The 17,403-nt window shown below is 38.5% G+C and overlaps 2 protein-coding genes across 2 annotated transcripts in view; one reads left to right on the top strand and one right to left on the bottom strand.

Annotated features, from left to right (window-relative positions):
• LOC113639025 (26S proteasome non-ATPase regulatory subunit 11B-like) overlaps positions 1-12,031 on the top strand; it is a 22,198-nt gene extending 10,167 nt beyond the window's left edge. Inside the window, exons 11-17 of the mRNA XM_027140663.2 lie at positions 154-229; positions 303-345; positions 1,797-1,861; positions 2,268-2,324; positions 3,201-3,354; positions 6,474-6,597; positions 11,068-12,031. Of these exons, the coding sequence (XP_026996464.2) occupies positions 154-229; positions 303-345; positions 1,797-1,861; positions 2,268-2,324; positions 3,201-3,354; positions 6,474-6,597; positions 11,068-11,204 (656 nt within the window). The 3' untranslated portion in view covers positions 11,205-12,031. The remainder of the gene's footprint in view (positions 1-153; positions 230-302; positions 346-1,796; positions 1,862-2,267; positions 2,325-3,200; positions 3,355-6,473; positions 6,598-11,067) is intronic.
• A 2,882-nt stretch (positions 12,032-14,913) lies between these two features.
• LOC113639027 (urotensin-2 receptor) lies at positions 14,914-17,049 on the bottom strand. Its single transcript, XM_027140665.2, has one exon. It carries the CDS (start codon positions 16,943-16,945, stop codon positions 15,863-15,865), a length of 1,083 nt encoding a protein of 360 aa, XP_026996466.1. The 5' UTR covers positions 16,946-17,049; the 3' UTR covers positions 14,914-15,862.
• Positions 17,050-17,403: the final 354 nt, after the last annotated feature.

Genomic DNA, 17,403 nt, shown 5'->3' with positions numbered 1-17,403 from the left:
TTAGGGATGTTCATTGGAGATGTTTATTCTGTAACGCAGTCTTGTCACCTCATAATATTAAAATGTTGTTAACAACAGAAGAGTTGATTGAAAAATTCAAGTCTAGATGATTACTAACTATCTGTTAATGTGTGGAAGATGTTTTGTCTTCAGGTTGCACACCTACCAAATGTGGCCGAGCCGTTTCAGACAGCGTGGTAACCGCAGACGAGGCTCAGACACTGAAGAGGTGCACACACACACATGCAACAGAACTGCACACACATTTGCTATTAAATAAAATGTCTTGTCGGATTCCACAGGTTAGCAGAAAAGGGCCTGGCGCTCGGCGGATCAGATGGAGGTGTGAGTAGAATTTCTTATTTGTGGATTCAGTCTATAATTTTATTACAAAATTGCTGAAACATGTGAAGACATTGAGCTGAGTGTTAGTGTATAAACAGGTGGCAAATTGCTCCTCTGTGCACTTTCCTGTGAATTACACAAGGGGGCAGTATAATACTAGACTATTTGCTTAAAAATGTAGTTAATCTGACTGACTCGCTTAGATGTTCGGCTCATGAGTCACACTTTCATGATGACTCTCAGATGTTAAATGTCTTTTTTTTTTTTTCTTTTTTTAAATCCACACATAGCCCCATTGAAGGATTAGATCAAATTATCTTGTGTGTTAAAGATTGCAGAGGTTTTTAGTTAAAGAAACCATTAATTATTTTTTTTTTATTTATGTCTAAAGGAAAAAAAGTCTGATATTATTTCTAACCTTTTATTTCTAAGGATTCAGTATATCATAATTCTGAAATTACAGTTCAAACCGGTTGTTTTGCTGTGATTTATTATTTTTTTGTATTATATCAAATAAAATAAAATACACATTTAAAAATACAACCTTGACCAAAAAATACAATGATGAATATTAATTTCTTTTTATATTATTGTTGATTCAGACATTTTTACATGATTCAGCAAATGATTCAGCCACTGAATGAATCAACTCAGATCGAGACCTACTCGAGCTGACACCCCACAACCCCATCACCTAAGTTAATAATTCATGCAATTTTTTTAATGAGCAAAATATGTTATTTTAATCCAAACATATTAACTTCATTCATAATAAGAAAAGAAAGCTTTCAGGATTCTTCAGCTCATCACTCTAATAATAATTGCCTTAAGCACTACCCTTAAGCAAGGTTTTTTGTTCCTACCCTTTGGTTTATTGCTTAAAAAACAATCACTGACAGGCAGCAGAAGAATTAGAATTCTGCAGTTTTCTGACATTTCTTCCGTATTACAGCTTTCAGGGCAAATTTCAGAAATATTGCCATCGGCGTGTTTTTCAGACTATTCAAAATCCTGTCACCTTTCCAGGAGGCTTATGGTTCAAGACACTAACCCAGCCTCACTGCCTCTTCATACAAGTCATCTTTTTATGAAGTGTGACTGTGTCGAGCTGTGGGTGAGCAGCAGTGTGTGTTTGGGCTTCAGCCAGACTCATCTGGAATTATTAATGTGTTGTGCTGAGAATCTCACAGCTGCCAATGCATCTATCTGCTGGGCCAGTGCAGCAGACTTAATCACACTAAAGTGTAAAGAGACTGTAAACACTGTAAGCACCAAAAGTACCAAAGGGCCTGAATTATTATTTTATCTGGAGGATTCATTTATCTCAAAGGGGAGACTTTGCTCTTCTGTGTTTTCCGTTGTAGACGATTGCTTTCATCAAACATACTCAACTGTTTGGATACGATTATTTGATCCGCAGTGTGTGTGTGTGTGCGCGTGTGTGTGTGTAGGCATCCATTCTGGATCTACACTCTGGAGCTTTGTCGATGGGAAAAAAGTTCATCAATATCTACAGGTAAGCAATTAAGTCAAGCCAACGTCACTAAGCATGTACGTAAAATGTGTCTCAGATCCGTTCGGCTAGTTTTACGTCTCAGAGTAAATACAGCAAGTCTTCTGTGTCTTTCATCCACACATCAGAATCTGAGTAATCACTACCTTTTTTTATTGGAAGACTGAGCAATACTTTTATTTCTCAAACTGCTCACCTGTATTCTTAACATCTGGATTTTGTGGAGTTACACTGCAACCTCACAGTGTTTGCATTTCTATGTGATATGTGCTGATGTGTTCACGATGCCACAGCCTGTCTGTACTGAGCCTGTATATATTTACCAGTCTTTTTATTCCAGGCTTTAAAAATATCAGGGTTGTTCAGGAGCAACACATTTTATTTAGCTCATCTGCTCTCTTTTCAACAGATATTTTAACAACCAAATACGAGATATCTTCACTGAAGACGATTTCAAACTCTACAGGTATATCTTCAATTCAATTTATTCATGGTAGAGTGTAGATTCTATTCATGGTCATTTTTACACAAACGAATTGTCTTGTTTGCAAATGAATTACAGAAAAATAGAATCGATGCTAAAAGATGTTGAAAGGAAATCTCTGAAAGTATGCTGGCAGCGTGACCCTGACCCAAATCATAATTCAATTTCAATTCAAGTTTATTTGTATAGTGCTTTTTACAATGGGCTTCGTCTCAAAGCAGCTTTACAGAACATAAACATAGAACAGAAGTTAAACATAAGGAGAAAAAAGAAATAATATAGTAAAAAATTAAGATATAGAGTTCACAGTGTGTATGTACAGTATGTATGTATGTATGTATATATGTATGTATGTATTTATTTATCCCCAATGAGCAAGTCTGAGGCAAAGACAAACAGATACACACAGAAGTTTTGTCACAACCTTCTCAGTTATATGACGAAGACAGTGAGAAACATCTGATAGATTTATGACAGATAAGTCACAGAAACTAGGGCAATGGGCAAAGATTGACAAAGCACTCTGGCAAAGTTAGAACAAATGTCTGGAAACGAGTGTGGATCAATGCATTAAGGGACAAGCCTCTCAGAAGAATACAAAAATTTGGTGGAAGTAGTTCTACCAAATTAAAGGGAGAATATATATATATATATATATATATATATATATATATATATATATATATATATATATATATATATATATATATACACACACACACAAATAATTGCACTCGATCACTTAGGATGAAGAATATAGCATCATTTCCTCATTAATATCTAAACTTTTTTAAATAACTTGCACTTTGAAAGATAACAATCATGAATTCCTGAAGAAATTGTCCTCCTCCGAATCAGGGCCGTGCGCAGCCGTATTCAGAGGGTGATTGCTGAAACATTTGGCCTGGACTCTAGTAATCTGTACCTCACCAAGCCCACCTTCTTTTCCCGTATCAACAGCACCGTTGCTAAGACTGCTCATGATGAGTACTGGCACCCACATATTGACAAGGTGACACACACACACACACACACTTTGATCACACAGGAACTAGGGGTGTAACATTACGATACAGCATGAAATGATGCACTGTGATGCAAAAGCATGCCAATGCGCAACAAGAAAACGTGTGACATCAGCTTACTATTAATTATTCATGTACTGCGGTTACACTGTTTGAACACCCAAGGTTTAATATACGCAATCCATACAGTTCAAATACTGCATATAGACAGCACAAAGGTCACAGTTTGAAGCTTTTCAGTCATTTTTAATTATGACACAGTCTGAAGAAATTGGGCATTTTAGCCAACTAGCTCTGTTTCTGCTTCTGTTTTGTTTGGTTCAGTTGATTCATTCGATCAATTTTTGTGGGGAATTTATACATTGAATTATTCTTAAGTTAAGCTGCACCTGTAGTAGATTTACATACATTATTAAACCTCTGTTCAAAGCCATTTTTGGCTAATTTAGTTTTATAGTGTTTACGATGCAGAAATTCTTGTTCAAAATATGGAATTGAAATTGTGAAGCTTAGGACCATAAATCTAACCATTACACCCCTAAATGAAATCTGTATATACTGACTGTGTCATTCCTCCACATTTGCAGTAATGATTCCAACCAGTAATTAGATCTCCAAATCTATCCCAACTCAACAAATAAGGCTTTATCTCCGGCACCTTTCTGACACTCGATCAGTTCTGATGTCAGTTAAACCTCTCATACATAATTAAAGTCACAAGCACAGGATACCAGATCTATCCATCTCTTTGGGTCAACAGATCTGTTAGAGGTCTAGAAGAGGTCGGAATCGTCTGCCTATAGTCCTTTCAACCACCTTAAGGTCACGAGCAGGTCTGGTTACTGAATTCTGTGCAACAGTGGCAGAATCCACAGTAAAGTGAAGTGGTCAGTACATTCAGACTGCTGTTTAGCGCTACAAAAGAGAACCACAATCAGCTATGTGTTAACTGTAGATAGTTCATTCTCACTATATCATCATCAGACACTGTGTTCGTAAATTGACCAATACCAAGCCCTGTCTTTGACTTCCAGACTGTTCAGACCCTGGCTGCATGAACTCCATGTCTTGCGTATTAGCAGAAAATCTAATTCACTATACTTAACTAAACAAATCACATTCTACTGAGAAATTACCTGGATCAATTTATACCATTGTGATACTTTTGAACCTGCCGAACAGAGTTCTGTAGCATTTCACCAGAAATGTATAAAAAAAATTACACTCACGATGTGAAAAGGTTTTACAGAAATATGTCCCCTTTTTTTGGAGGAACGGTTAGCCGAAGCTCTGAACATAGTCATGTGATATTAAAGCAGATAGCTTCATATAGCATAAGATGAGGAGAAAACGGTAAACATTGTTGTGTTCTAGTGATCGCAAATACTTATTTTGTTGAAAAGTCTCAACATGCCCTCAAGACCGTATCCAGTGAAAGTGATTAGGAGAGAGGAAGAAAACAATCCTTTCATAGTGAACATGGGTGTTTTAGAGCAGGATAATCACTCAGCTATGCAGGGTGGGGACTAATGATGCAGACTGTGACTAAGTCTACTACTCCGTGTAAATGTGTAATTTAGGGCGAAAATATTTGTGAACAGCTGTTTTTTTTTTTTTTTTAAACCTCTGCATAATGATTTGTTTGCATAGTAATTTGTTTGTATAGAAATATTGTCTTGCAATGTTTTGTGAAATTGTTTGTCCTATAACTTCTGCTTTCTTGTGATCTCAACACTCAGTGTTGCAGCATAGTGCTTTTATTGCAGTGTTTCAACATGCCCTACAATTATCTTTAGATATTTGGTTGATTTGTACAGCTGAGGTATGAAAGTCAGAGTGTGTTTTAATGGAGATGCAATTTGCTCCCACACACTCTAATTGGGGAGGGGGATCGCTTGACTCTTGGCCTGACTTCAAAAAGCATCACCTCCTGAGATAATCAGAGCAGCGAATGAGCCACATGAGAGGACAAAAAAATATTCCATCTCTTTATTTGAAGTCAGCATTTCTAATTGAATCCTATAATATTTTTAAAAGTGCATTTCAGACAGAGTTAATATATGTTTTCTCACCATGCAGGATATTAGCCAGAGCTCACCACAGTCTGTTTCTGCAAAAACCTTGTTAATAAATGTGGGGAGCAGATGTGTTCTTCAGCACTTACCCAAGATGCTTCCTAGCATGCTGATGAGGGATGAGCTCATCTTTCTCAAAACCCTTAATCTAATCGCTAATAAATAAGCTTACAAAACCGTTTCTTTTACTTATTTGTTCTTTTGTTAAAGTTACTTGAATTTCAGTGTTGTGATTAAGATTAGAAGGTTGAATCATAAATAAATATTTAAATACACTGTGGAAATCTGATATAAACATAGATACATGAACATAGTGGATTTACTGCACTGTATTAAGACCCAAGGCCATGGGTGCAGGTTACAGACCAAATTATTATTATTTATTTATTTTTGTCAGTATTTATTTACTTTTTGGCATTATTTCATTACACTGTGTATGTATGGTACAACCTCATAAATTGCATTCAGAAACTTCCTTGCAGTCATCGCTCATCATTTCCTGCCACACATTTTCTAATTGCCCCCAAGACCTCCTCCATTTACATAGAACTTATTAAACCGCTATGGTGTTAACATGATGTAATTTGATGTGCTGGCACCATTTGCTTCTTAAAGATTAGAGAGAACTTTTAACCGTGAAGTACGATTAAAAATGGAGAATTTTCCTGAATATGGAATTAAGGAAACAGCCAAAGCAGGACTTATGGACTTCTCAGTGAAGTTAAACCTTAAATAAGCAAATGTAAATTCTAGGAATATGAGACTTATTTGATTTGAATTCTCTGGACGTCTCCCCCCCATAAAAAAAAAAAAAATCTAAGGCGTACGGAAGAGCAGAAAACTGTCAGTGCGTGATAAGGAAAATCAGAGGTTATTTATATTAGATTAAGGAGAAAATGTTTCACAGTGCACATCATTCAGTGTAATTTATTTAATTTAGCCATGAAAGTTTTTTTTGGTGAGGGGGAAGAAATTTGCTTGGAAAGTGTCTGGAAGATAGACTGAATGAGAGAGATTTGTGCTTTCTACAGGTGACCTACGGCTCCTTTGACTACACCTCGTTGCTCTACCTAACAGATTATGATGTGGATTTTGGAGGGGGGAGATTCATCTTTATAGACCCAAACAGCAACCAAACAGTGGAGCCCCGTGCAGGTATACATCACTTTGTCTGAGAATACATGAATAATCCTTTTGAAAGTGATTTAATTGTGAAACCAAATTTACTCTGATACAAGTTGAATAAGTACGTTATACTGATGTCGGATAACAGATCAGTTAACAAGAAACGTGTAATTTGTGTGTCTACCACTCACATTAGGTTGATATTGCTTATGGCTTAGTTACAGTTTAGATGTTTCTTTTGTATTTTTAAACAGTAGTGAATTTAGGGCTCGCTTCACAGCTAGACATCTTATTAACACAGTTAAGCCGCCAGAAAGCTTATTTTTGTGTGTGTTTAGACTTGGTGTCATGTTAGATGTCTATTTTTATAGATGTAACAGAGTTCTCAGACCGAACAAATGCGATGTTCCTGCCTCGGCATTTTGTCTTCTTTTTTGGAGATCAAAATATATTCCTGTCCATTGAGAACAACATTAACTACATTCTCTGCTCTTTTAGCGTTTGGCCTTCTATCAGATTTACAAAAGATCTTGTAATACTGCTGGTGGCCTTTGTATGAAAGAAAACAAAACCTACACAGGTTGATGCTAGATTCCTAGATCTTGATGTGGATCTTTATTACTTTGATAATGAAGAGCATATTTACCAGTAGCACTAGATTAGCCATTATTATGAACTCAGTCTCAGCACGAAAGTATCATTTGGTGAAGGACAAAAACACAACCATCATCATGCTTTTGTACTTTTACATTACGTGTTTAATGAAACACAAGGGTATTGGTCATGTTCAGCAGTCGTTTGTATTGTGAATGCTCGTTCATCCATTTGTCAATCATTACGGAACTGGATGTTGTGGAACAAGCCCATGGTACTGACTCATTCTTTTATGTAAGCTTTCACTAAACCTGCATAATAACACGATCCACGAATAGCCGACTGATTAGGCTGACCAGTGCAGAAAGGCACACATCTGTCTTATGGTCTGATGTATTATATGAAAAGCTTTTTTGTAGAGTAGCTCTATTTCTGGAAACTACGTGTTCAGAGACCGAGCTGTTTTTATTTATTTATTTATTTATTTTAATACTGCAAATCTGTAGCGGTGGGGTGGGGTGGGGGTGGTGATCTGTCACTCACTGCTTGCTGAACACATTGAAAGTCACAGACAGGTGATGGCGAATGCAGATTAGTTGATATACTTTTGCTTATACCTTCCTTCCAATCACGCAGTGAAGGGTTTTTCCAGTCAGTGTCATTTCTGCTTATCAAAACAGATGCAACCAAAATACTCAAGTGCTGTAATATTTCACAACATTTCAGTTTTGAAAGAACTTTGGACATACTCTATTCATCAGCCCACTGATGTTCAGGTTATTGTCCTCGCTGTCGGTTCTGAATTGCTGTGTGACAGGTTTAAAGGGTTAGTCTACAAGTCTACAAGAGCCACAGTTTTCTGCACGGCTGTGCTGAGACAGTCATTTTGTGTTGATTAGCAATCATGGGCAGATGATGAACCTATGAACTTCACTAAGGTAATTACTACCCTGGCAGTAAGCTTGGCAATGGTGTGACTGATAATCAGCCTCCCTCTGAGGGGGAGGAGGGGAACAATGACAGACATTATCCAGTTGAGAAACCGGGCAGAAAATTGGACGTTGAGATGGTGGATGGTGGCTGATGGAGGGCGGTTACGAAGAGCACAGATATGAGGTTCAGAAGGTCACAGGTCAATAAATGAAATAGATATAAGGCTTCTGTCGAGTCAAAGTCATAGTGTATTGTCCTTCAGCCAGGCAACAGGGTGCTTAGCAGAAAGGAATTGCGATTCTCCAGAGCTCCAATGTGCAGTTGTAAACATACAATGAGCAGCCAGAACTACAGTGCAGAACTATAGTAGTCAACACAAAGTTTGGCTGTTGCACAATAAATATCAGTTCCCATTGCTTGGTTTTAGTGGAAAAGTAGCACTGAATGTAAAAGGACAATCCATGCTAAACATAACTATTTGCACGAGTAGTCTGGTTATTGCACAAGACAAGACTGAAAGTGTGTGTGGTTCACCCGTCACAGTCATGACAAGGCAGTGTGTTTTCAGTATTGTCAGATTGACTCGAGCAGCCCAATGGCATGTGGGGAAAAAGCTCTTGCAACGTCTGATAGTCTTGCACTGCATGCTGCAAACTTTGCTGTGCTTTCTTCTCAAGAGATTTGGTGTTTATAGACCATGTTAGGTCATCTGTGATGTGTAACCCAAGGAACTTGGCGCTTCTCAACGACTCAACAGTTGTGTGAATTGTGCGCTTCCTCGTGAAGTCAGCAATGATCTCCCCACTGACCTGTCATGACTGTGACTCATGACTAAACCAAGCACTGGAAACTGATAGTTATTGTTCAACATCCAACCTTTGTGTTGACTACTATAGACAATCAGTTAAAGTCTTTTGACTGAGATGTATTAATCAGTAAATATAACATAAACCGCACATGATTATCCGGAGCTGGAGTGCTCGCTGCCATACAGGGCACCTCCATCTGAGAGATTACTAAACATTTCTGAAAAGACCCAAAAGGCCTCAATAGCACGGAACTGTTAATGGTGTTAAATAAAAATGGCACATCTGCACATCACAGTGAGGAAACAGGGACATAGTGCTGGAGGAGATTGGGTGGGATGGATTGGGGGTGGGGGGTAATGGTGATGGTTGGATTGGGTCGAACAGGTGCTTTGACAGATTGGCGAATGACAGCAGCCAACCACAGGGGACAACCTGGCATCGCCCTTACAGAGAGCCTCGCTCTTTCAGTGCTTATTGTCTTTATAGGAAGTGATTTGTGCATTCCTGCCTCTTACTTCTTAAATCAAATGTGGCAGCGCACTGCGCTGTGAGGGTACGTCTGTACCTCGGCGCTTGTCCAAAAAGAGCGATATCAGAGAAAGAGACAGAGGAGCTTTTAGAAATATTATGTGTTTTGGATCCGATGGAATGGATTCTTTCACTCCATCTGTTTTGTGAAACAGCTTATTCGGGGCAGTACAAAACAAAACAAAAATATGTTTATGATCCTATTTTACATTTTTGCACATTCCGCAAGGCGTATCTAAACTTAACGAAGTAACTGTACATTCTGCTCTATATTTTTCCTTTTACACGGGGGACATGACTCGTATCGGATGTTGCGGAGTTTTATTGTTTTTACTCTGTGAAGTTAAAGTGTCAGAAGAAAGATTTAAAATTTCATTTGCCTCTGTATTACAAAATATAGGACTCAGTCCATACATGTATCTATTTCTATTCTTGGATGTCAATTAGCACCACAAAATGTAACTGTTCTTAAAGAAGAAACACAAAAGCAAGGAACAGTTCACTAGTCATCAAGGCAGACGGAAAACGTCACTTAATGAGTCTCATCTGTGAAACCTGGAAGTCTGTGTGGCCGCATTATGGAGTGTCTCGCTTGTTTTTATTAATTAAGCAATTGTTAAGTAACATTAAGGGACACATCACATTAGGTCAAAGTTCAAATTATTTCTAGACAGACATTTTTTTTTCTCGTTATTCAGATCTGAAATAAATACTTTTATTTGAAGGGGTTGACAAACAGCCTAATAACTATAAGAACTCAATAATAAATATAACAGCTTTCAGAATGTTTGGTTGCTCAATAATAACAAATAAAAAATCATGGACTCTATGCTTCATGACCCACTGCGTGAAAGGTCTGAGTCAGTGATCCACTCCACACGCATTAAACCTCAGTCTTGTGCTATTAATGTTATTCCTGCCATTGCACATCCTTCTTTATCCAGTTCTGTGTATAAATAGTAATGCTTTTTAATGTTAAAACCTTTTCAACACAAATAGCTCTCCGTATTATATTGATTATTGGGTTTGCTGTTGCTTATTGCTGACTCACTGAAAAATCCCAGCCAGCCTCATAAAGCGGCATTTGCAATCCATAATATTCCATCCTGCTTCTCAGTTTTTTTTTATTTGCGTAGCTTTAAAGAATAAACAGTTTCACTCAATAATTCAGTTAATGCATTACCACTTTCCCAAAGTTGTTCATTTAAAAAACGAAAGCATAATTGAAAATAATTTCCATGCTAAATTGCAGTCTACAAAGGTCAAATTCATGCAGACATAAGAGATAGCGGAGGTAATTTACATAAATTTCTTGTTAATGTTGTAAATGTCTCCTGTCATTGACACAGACACACGCTTGTCTAATTGGTTTTGGTGATGCTCGAGCGCGGCCAGTGAGCCGGCAGCTTTTTAAATTGTGTGAATTGGGTCCTGAGACGCAATGGGAATTTGTGCCGCTGCTCTTCCAGACTCGTCATAAGCACAGCTTCTCTGTGTTGTTTGCCATTAACATTCTAAAACATCACATACATTAAATCACAAACTGAACACAAGCTATGATTCAGTGCCTCAGGTTGAAGGTTGGAATTATGGAAAAACACCCCCATTGTGATCTTCACGCTCTTTTTCTTTGCAGGGCGAGTGTCTTTCTTTTCCTCAGGCTCCGAGAACCTCCACCATGTGGAGAAGGTGGCATGGGGCACGCGTTACGCCATCACCGTGTCCTTCACATGTGACCCCGATTATGCTATCGCCGATCCCAGCTTACCGTAGTGTCCTTCTGAGATGGCTGTAGCCCTGGGACAGAAACAAAACAAGAGAAGACACTTAGGTTTTCAGCCGAAATTTCCCTTTTTTTGTTTTCTTCAGGAAATAAAAACAGACAATATGAGCATGTTACGATGGAAAAACAACAATACCTGCATGAGTAATAATTGCCCTTTTTTTATTGAAAAGAAGATTCTCTTACAAAAGATTCTCTTTTTGTGGGAATTCATCCACCCCTGTGCTTCTGCTTTTGAATTTCTCTTTGCCTTTTTCCATGTTTTATATGTACTGTCTTCTTGGCCGCATCCCTTTTGTCAACAGTTGGCTCAGTTATCACAGTTTGGACAAACAGCACAAGTAGAAATTCTCAACAGGTGATATGAATGAAATTGCTCCTAGCCTAATGAAAGAGCAATTTAAAAGCGTTCGCAGGGGTTTAGCTTTCAGTACATTTCCTAGACTTCGCTGTGAAAATTTCTGAAGCATAATTGCTGAGAATGTTGTCCTCTGAAAAGGTCTATGACAGTTGCACGATCTGTTTGTCAATCACGCTCTCTACGACAGAAGGAGTCAAAGGTCTCAATAAACTCATGTGCTGGAAAAGTTTATTAATGCAGTCTTCCACGCAGACCTTTTACTCTCATGACATGCACGGAAATGCATCAATTTGCCCGCTCCCTGGAAAGTATATCTTGATCTAGAATAAACTCTACCAATTCAAATGTCATTTATTGATCCCAGTGCTTCAGATTTAATTGAGCGTAGTTATGCTTAATGCACTGTTTTATTGCTGTCATCAGTTAAGAATATTAAACTGTGGTTTCAAGACCTCATACTGATTTTTGCCCCTTTTTCTTCCATTTCTTTATATTACACAAAGAGACTCTCTGCTATTTAATTCTCCAATGCATGGACCACAACAAATGAAGTTTTAAGAGGCTAAAATTGCAAAATTCAACAATCATAAGACATAATCATTAATATTAAAAATGCTTAAAATATTACATGAAGAGACTCACTGTCCCACATCAGGATTTAAAAAAACAGATGCTCAGTGAGAGCTGTGCTGAACTGTCATCCCCCATATTTGTTACAAAATAAAGTCAGCTTTTGTCAGAACAAATTCAGGATCATTTAGTTGCGATTAGTGCATAATGTGACAATGGGTGGCAATTCTGCATAGATCGTAAAGTATTTGTGACTGAAGAAAGAGGCAGAACATTCAATCTGGGCTTTCAGCTAGGATTATATAAATCCAACTGCATAGCCCAGGTTTTGCTGATGGATGTGAAGCATGCTGAGTGAATGATTACGATGTTGAGCTGAACTTCTGAACCTCAATTGATCTCTTTGCTTTCTCTACGGCCATGGAGTGAAGCTGTGTCTGTCTGATGCCGAGATCACACGTGAGAGGAAAAGATTCTTTGAGAAATAATTCAAGCAAACAGATTTGATGGTTATCCATGGAAACAAGTGAATTATTTATAGGAGGTTATCCAAAGGTTTCTCTTAGATCTATAGCAGCATATCTGTCCAAGTTGTTTTTGGCATCTGCTTCTTAATCCTATTGAATCAGCATTAACCATTTTCTGGATAATGTTCCAATTGGATTTCAGGATGACAGTATATTGAATGTGTGTTTTTTTTTTTGTTTCTTTTATTTATTTATTTTTACTATATCTGTTATGATATAATCAGTTCCTTGCTAAACTATGAGCAAATTGGTAACCAGTATTTACCATCTGTCATAACGTAACTGAACGAATGAGGTTGCTTTGCCATCCTTTGCAATTTGCTTTTGTTTCATAGTGATTTTATTGCACAAGTGTCTCATGTAGTTCTGGTTATACTTTATAATTCAAGAGTCAAAACCTCAGAATCATAAAAGCACAAATCTACTATTCCATTTCCAGTGTAGCATGCACTATATTTTTTTTGTTCACGAGTGTTGGCTGAGCTCTAGGCTCTTCTTTTCCCACAGGTATAACATCGGCACCAGCTTGATAAAAAAGACTCTGGAATTCTTAATTAATAAACTATACATTGATTCATTCTTATTAATGTATTATTAATTAATGGTATTAATATGCATGTGATGGTTGCTTAATTAATCATTTAAGTTGCAAAGGTGGTGCAGCCATGTGCTTTACAGAGGAAAAGTGTTAAAACCTTGTCATTTATTTCCATTGTGAAACCATTCGACTTTGAACAGCTGAAGTTAATTGATGTTATGGATGACCGAAGATACACAGATTCTTAAAATGAATGGGATTTCTCACATAAAATCTTGTACATGGGAGAAAAAAGTGCTGTCAAATGTTTTAAGAACAAGAGGACGTACACGTTTAACATCATAATGTGGGCCAAGGGAGCATGTTGCTGATGTTAGCCACAAATGATGTGTGGGAGTTTATTTAAGTGTTAAAGGTGATAAAGAATTTTCACACCACACGAGCATGTTGTCCTCTTTATTTACCGACTTTACTTTTTCTGTGTTAATCCCAGTACATCCTTATTATAATTTTTCATTGACTTCAAGAGACAGAAGCACATTTTCTTCTGCCTCTGCTGGCAGTTGCTTTGATAGAGTATGGGTTTAAGCTTAAAAACGTCATACATCTGTCCAGATGTGGTTCAATGTTTTATTGATAGCTCAACAGTGGAGAGTCAGAGCATAGTGTTATAAATTTCAGAACCCAACCCTCACTCACTCACTCACTCACTCACTCACTTATTTTCTACCGCTTATCCGAACTTCTCGGGTCACGGGGAGCCTGTGCCTATCCCAGGCATCATCGGGCATCAAGGCGGGATACACCCTGGATGGAGTGCCAACCCATCGCAGGGCACACACACTCTCATTCACTCACGCAATAGAACCCAACCATTTATGTAATTTTTCTTATTCAGAACGACTTTCAGAGCCTTGTAATACTATATTGAAAGCCAGTACCTCTTGCTCAGTAAAAGACTTAATGGCTGTCCTGGTGCTTATATCGCTGAAGTAGCTAGTAAGCCAAGAATCCTGCTGGCATGTTTACGCTGAAATCACAGAGGAGCTATTTTATAAAAGTGCTTACTGCTGAACATTAGAATAAGCTCAGAGATTTCATTCCTGGAATATTTAACAGACTTTCTGTAAAGGAAATTCATTTAATATGTGAATTAATAATAAATAAGTATGTTATTTTTACCCAACACTCTGCTTTACAGCTCAGGTAATATTATAATTATTATTTAATGTGACTTGTTAATAAGCGTTCTCCCAACAGAGCTAATGGGTACAATAAGACTGTCTGTCTTTTGACTCATATGTTCCACTTTCTTTCAAACCCGGCATTAATAAACAATGCTTAAACTGTCTTCTAGTGAAGAGCCAAGCACCAAGGACTGCTTTAAATCCAAGTCACTACTTTGACCCTGGACTGGGTTTCAGCCCATTTTAAATTTGATGGCTGCATGAAAACGTCAGGTTTTAGCTATGAGCTTTTGTTCTTTTGCCATCTCGAGAGACCCAGAGAGTGCTGAATTCTTCTCTTTTTCCTTTTCTAGTTACCGCCAGAGAGAAAAGAACACAGCAGAATGAAGAGCAGATTTATTTTCCCTGTAGTGCAAAGAGAATTGTGTTTCAAGGCTGATGTCAAGAACTGTTAATTATGTCCAGAAGATTTATTAGGTTTATTTTTATTCTTTAATTGAGCTAAATGTGCTTTGACAAATACATGCTTGTAGTGAATAACATGCCTGTGCTATGTGTTGGGCAGAAGTCTGTATGTAAGAGTGGTGTGAATACACAAACATCTATATAAATTGAACCACCAGCTTATCTATGCATATATGAAAGAGAGATCAGCAGATGTTGAGCCATTCATGATGGAGTTGCATGGAATACATGAATGAATGTGTGGTTTAATTCATGTTTAAGCAATATCTCGATGGACTTACACTCCACTGAAAATTCTCAATAATGCTTCGTTAAAGGAGGACAAGTTTGCTTCATGTTTAATTAATTCAGGCTAGCCTAGAATGAGGAAATTGGTATGGACCTCAAGACTTTAATTATACCACATTCACAGTTTTGTGAAAAGGGTGACATTTGTGTCACTGTGTTTCTACTAATGAGATCTCATCTGTCACACCGGGAGTTAAAACTAGAATTCCTTGTATATTTCCACAAAATGGGGTGTGGAATCATGTTTTTAATGATGCATTGATCACAGTGACAAAGCTACATGCATAGCAATCTCTCATAAAAAATAAAAAAAAGCTGAACAGATGAACTATATGCTTCAGAAAAATGATACACCGATGATACATTGGCTGCAGAGATTTAAAAGTGCCTCTGTTGTATGCATATGGAAAAAAAAAAAAGGTGAGGAATATATGTATTTGGATTTGGACATAAATAAACACATAGTCTGAAAAATTAGTGTGAAGAAGGAAATAAAAGTAGCATATTTCTAATATTTTATACATATATTTATAATATTAATAACTAAGAATACATTCTTATTACATACTTTTCTGTAGATTTGCGTGAAGCTGATTTTGCTGAGTGAGGGAGAAAAAATGGTTTCACATTATTTGACACAAATATGTACCTGCTTATGGCCATGTTTTTCCCCCTCATATGTCTTCTGGTCATCTTCCTCTTCCACACCCCTTCACTGCACCTTCAGCTGTGACATGACCAGCGTCTCCGAGTTAAACTCGAACTGATTGCTCGATGACCCGGACTTTCCCCACGAGTACAAGCTCGGCGGCCGCTTCTTGAACGAGGACGTGTAGCGGTAGAAGCTCTTGTGGCGGTTTTTCAGGTACTCGCGGTAGTTCTTGGTGAGCAGCGTGTACAGAAACGGGTTGATGCAGCTGTTGCTGTAGGTCAGACACGCCACCAGGTAATTAATACACGTGCGTATGTGAGGAGCCAGGCCCAGGGGTTCGTGGTAGAGGGGCAAGAGCTGCCAAATCCAAAAGGGCAAGAAGCAGGCCCAGAACACGAGCACGATCGTAAATATCATTATAAGTACTTTTTGCTTAGGTGATCGCTTATTGCCCTTATTTAGAGCCGTGCTTCTCTGGGATTCAAGGTATGTCCTGGCTAATCTGGTGTACAGGTAGCCAATGATAAGGCCAGGCGCCATGATACTGGTGCAAAACAGAACAGTCAGGTAAATCTTATACGCATGAGGTGCCCAAGTGGGAGCGCACATGCGTTTAACGCCTCCGTCAGCGGCCTTTCTGCTCGTCTGGTTCACCATGATTATCATAGGCATGGTTAAGATCAGAGAGAGTATCCACACCCCCCAAGCCATAGTTTTCCGATAGCTTTTTGAGCGCTTCACGTTGTCCAGAGGCTTCGTCACAGCCAAGTAGCGTTCCAAGCACATCACGGTTAAGGTGAAGATGCTTGCGTGCATGGTGAGGAGATCCAAACTGAGCAGTATGCGACAGCCCACATCCCCGAAGTACCAGTCCTTGAGGAAGTACGTGCACACCACGAATGGGATCGTGGAGAGGTACAGCAAGTCCGCGAGCGCCAAGTTTATGATAGAGACGTACATGGAGGTAGCGAAGCGAATCGAGTGGCACATCACGACCAGAGTGTACACGTTTCCCGAAACGCCAACTACGTAAACAAGCGAGAGCAGCGTGCCAAAAGTGGAGGTGATTACCAGCTCGTCGGTGGAGCCCGAGTTGATGTTCCGTGGTGCGCCTGCAAAAGAGCGAGACCGGCTAAAATTCATCGCGCCTTATTCATATAAGTCCTGTCCGTGAAGGCGCTGTTACGCGGAGGTGATTTTGGCAGGTGCGCAACATAGACTGGGATTGAGAAATGCGCGTTCCTGCCGGCGCATCGCACCTCCTGACGTCACCACCACGTCTCGCTCCTGGCGTTTTGTTTAGTCTTTGGCCTCAAATGACTTTAAAGGATTTATAGGAAGTTGTGACTACTTTATCTCTTAATTTAAACAGAAAGGCGAGAACTAATCTCACGTCTTGTCTAGTATTAGGTGCGTTTAAAGAGCGCTAAAAAAAAAAAACAAAAAAAAAAAAAAACGCGTTATTTTGAAATTAACAATAATGTGCGTATAGGATGCATTTTTAAACTTCCGAAATAACGTTTGTTTTACTTTTCGTCTGCAGATATTTCGTCTGCAGTTGTCGCCGAACCAAAAACAGCTGGTCTTGGTTATGGCACATC

Source organism: Tachysurus fulvidraco, chromosome 8 (genome assembly GCF_022655615.1).
Source record: "Tachysurus fulvidraco isolate hzauxx_2018 chromosome 8, HZAU_PFXX_2.0, whole genome shotgun sequence".
In the NCBI taxonomy this organism is placed as follows: domain Eukaryota; kingdom Metazoa; phylum Chordata; class Actinopteri; order Siluriformes; family Bagridae; genus Tachysurus; species Tachysurus fulvidraco.
This window is presented reverse-complemented; position numbering and strand designations above follow the sequence as displayed.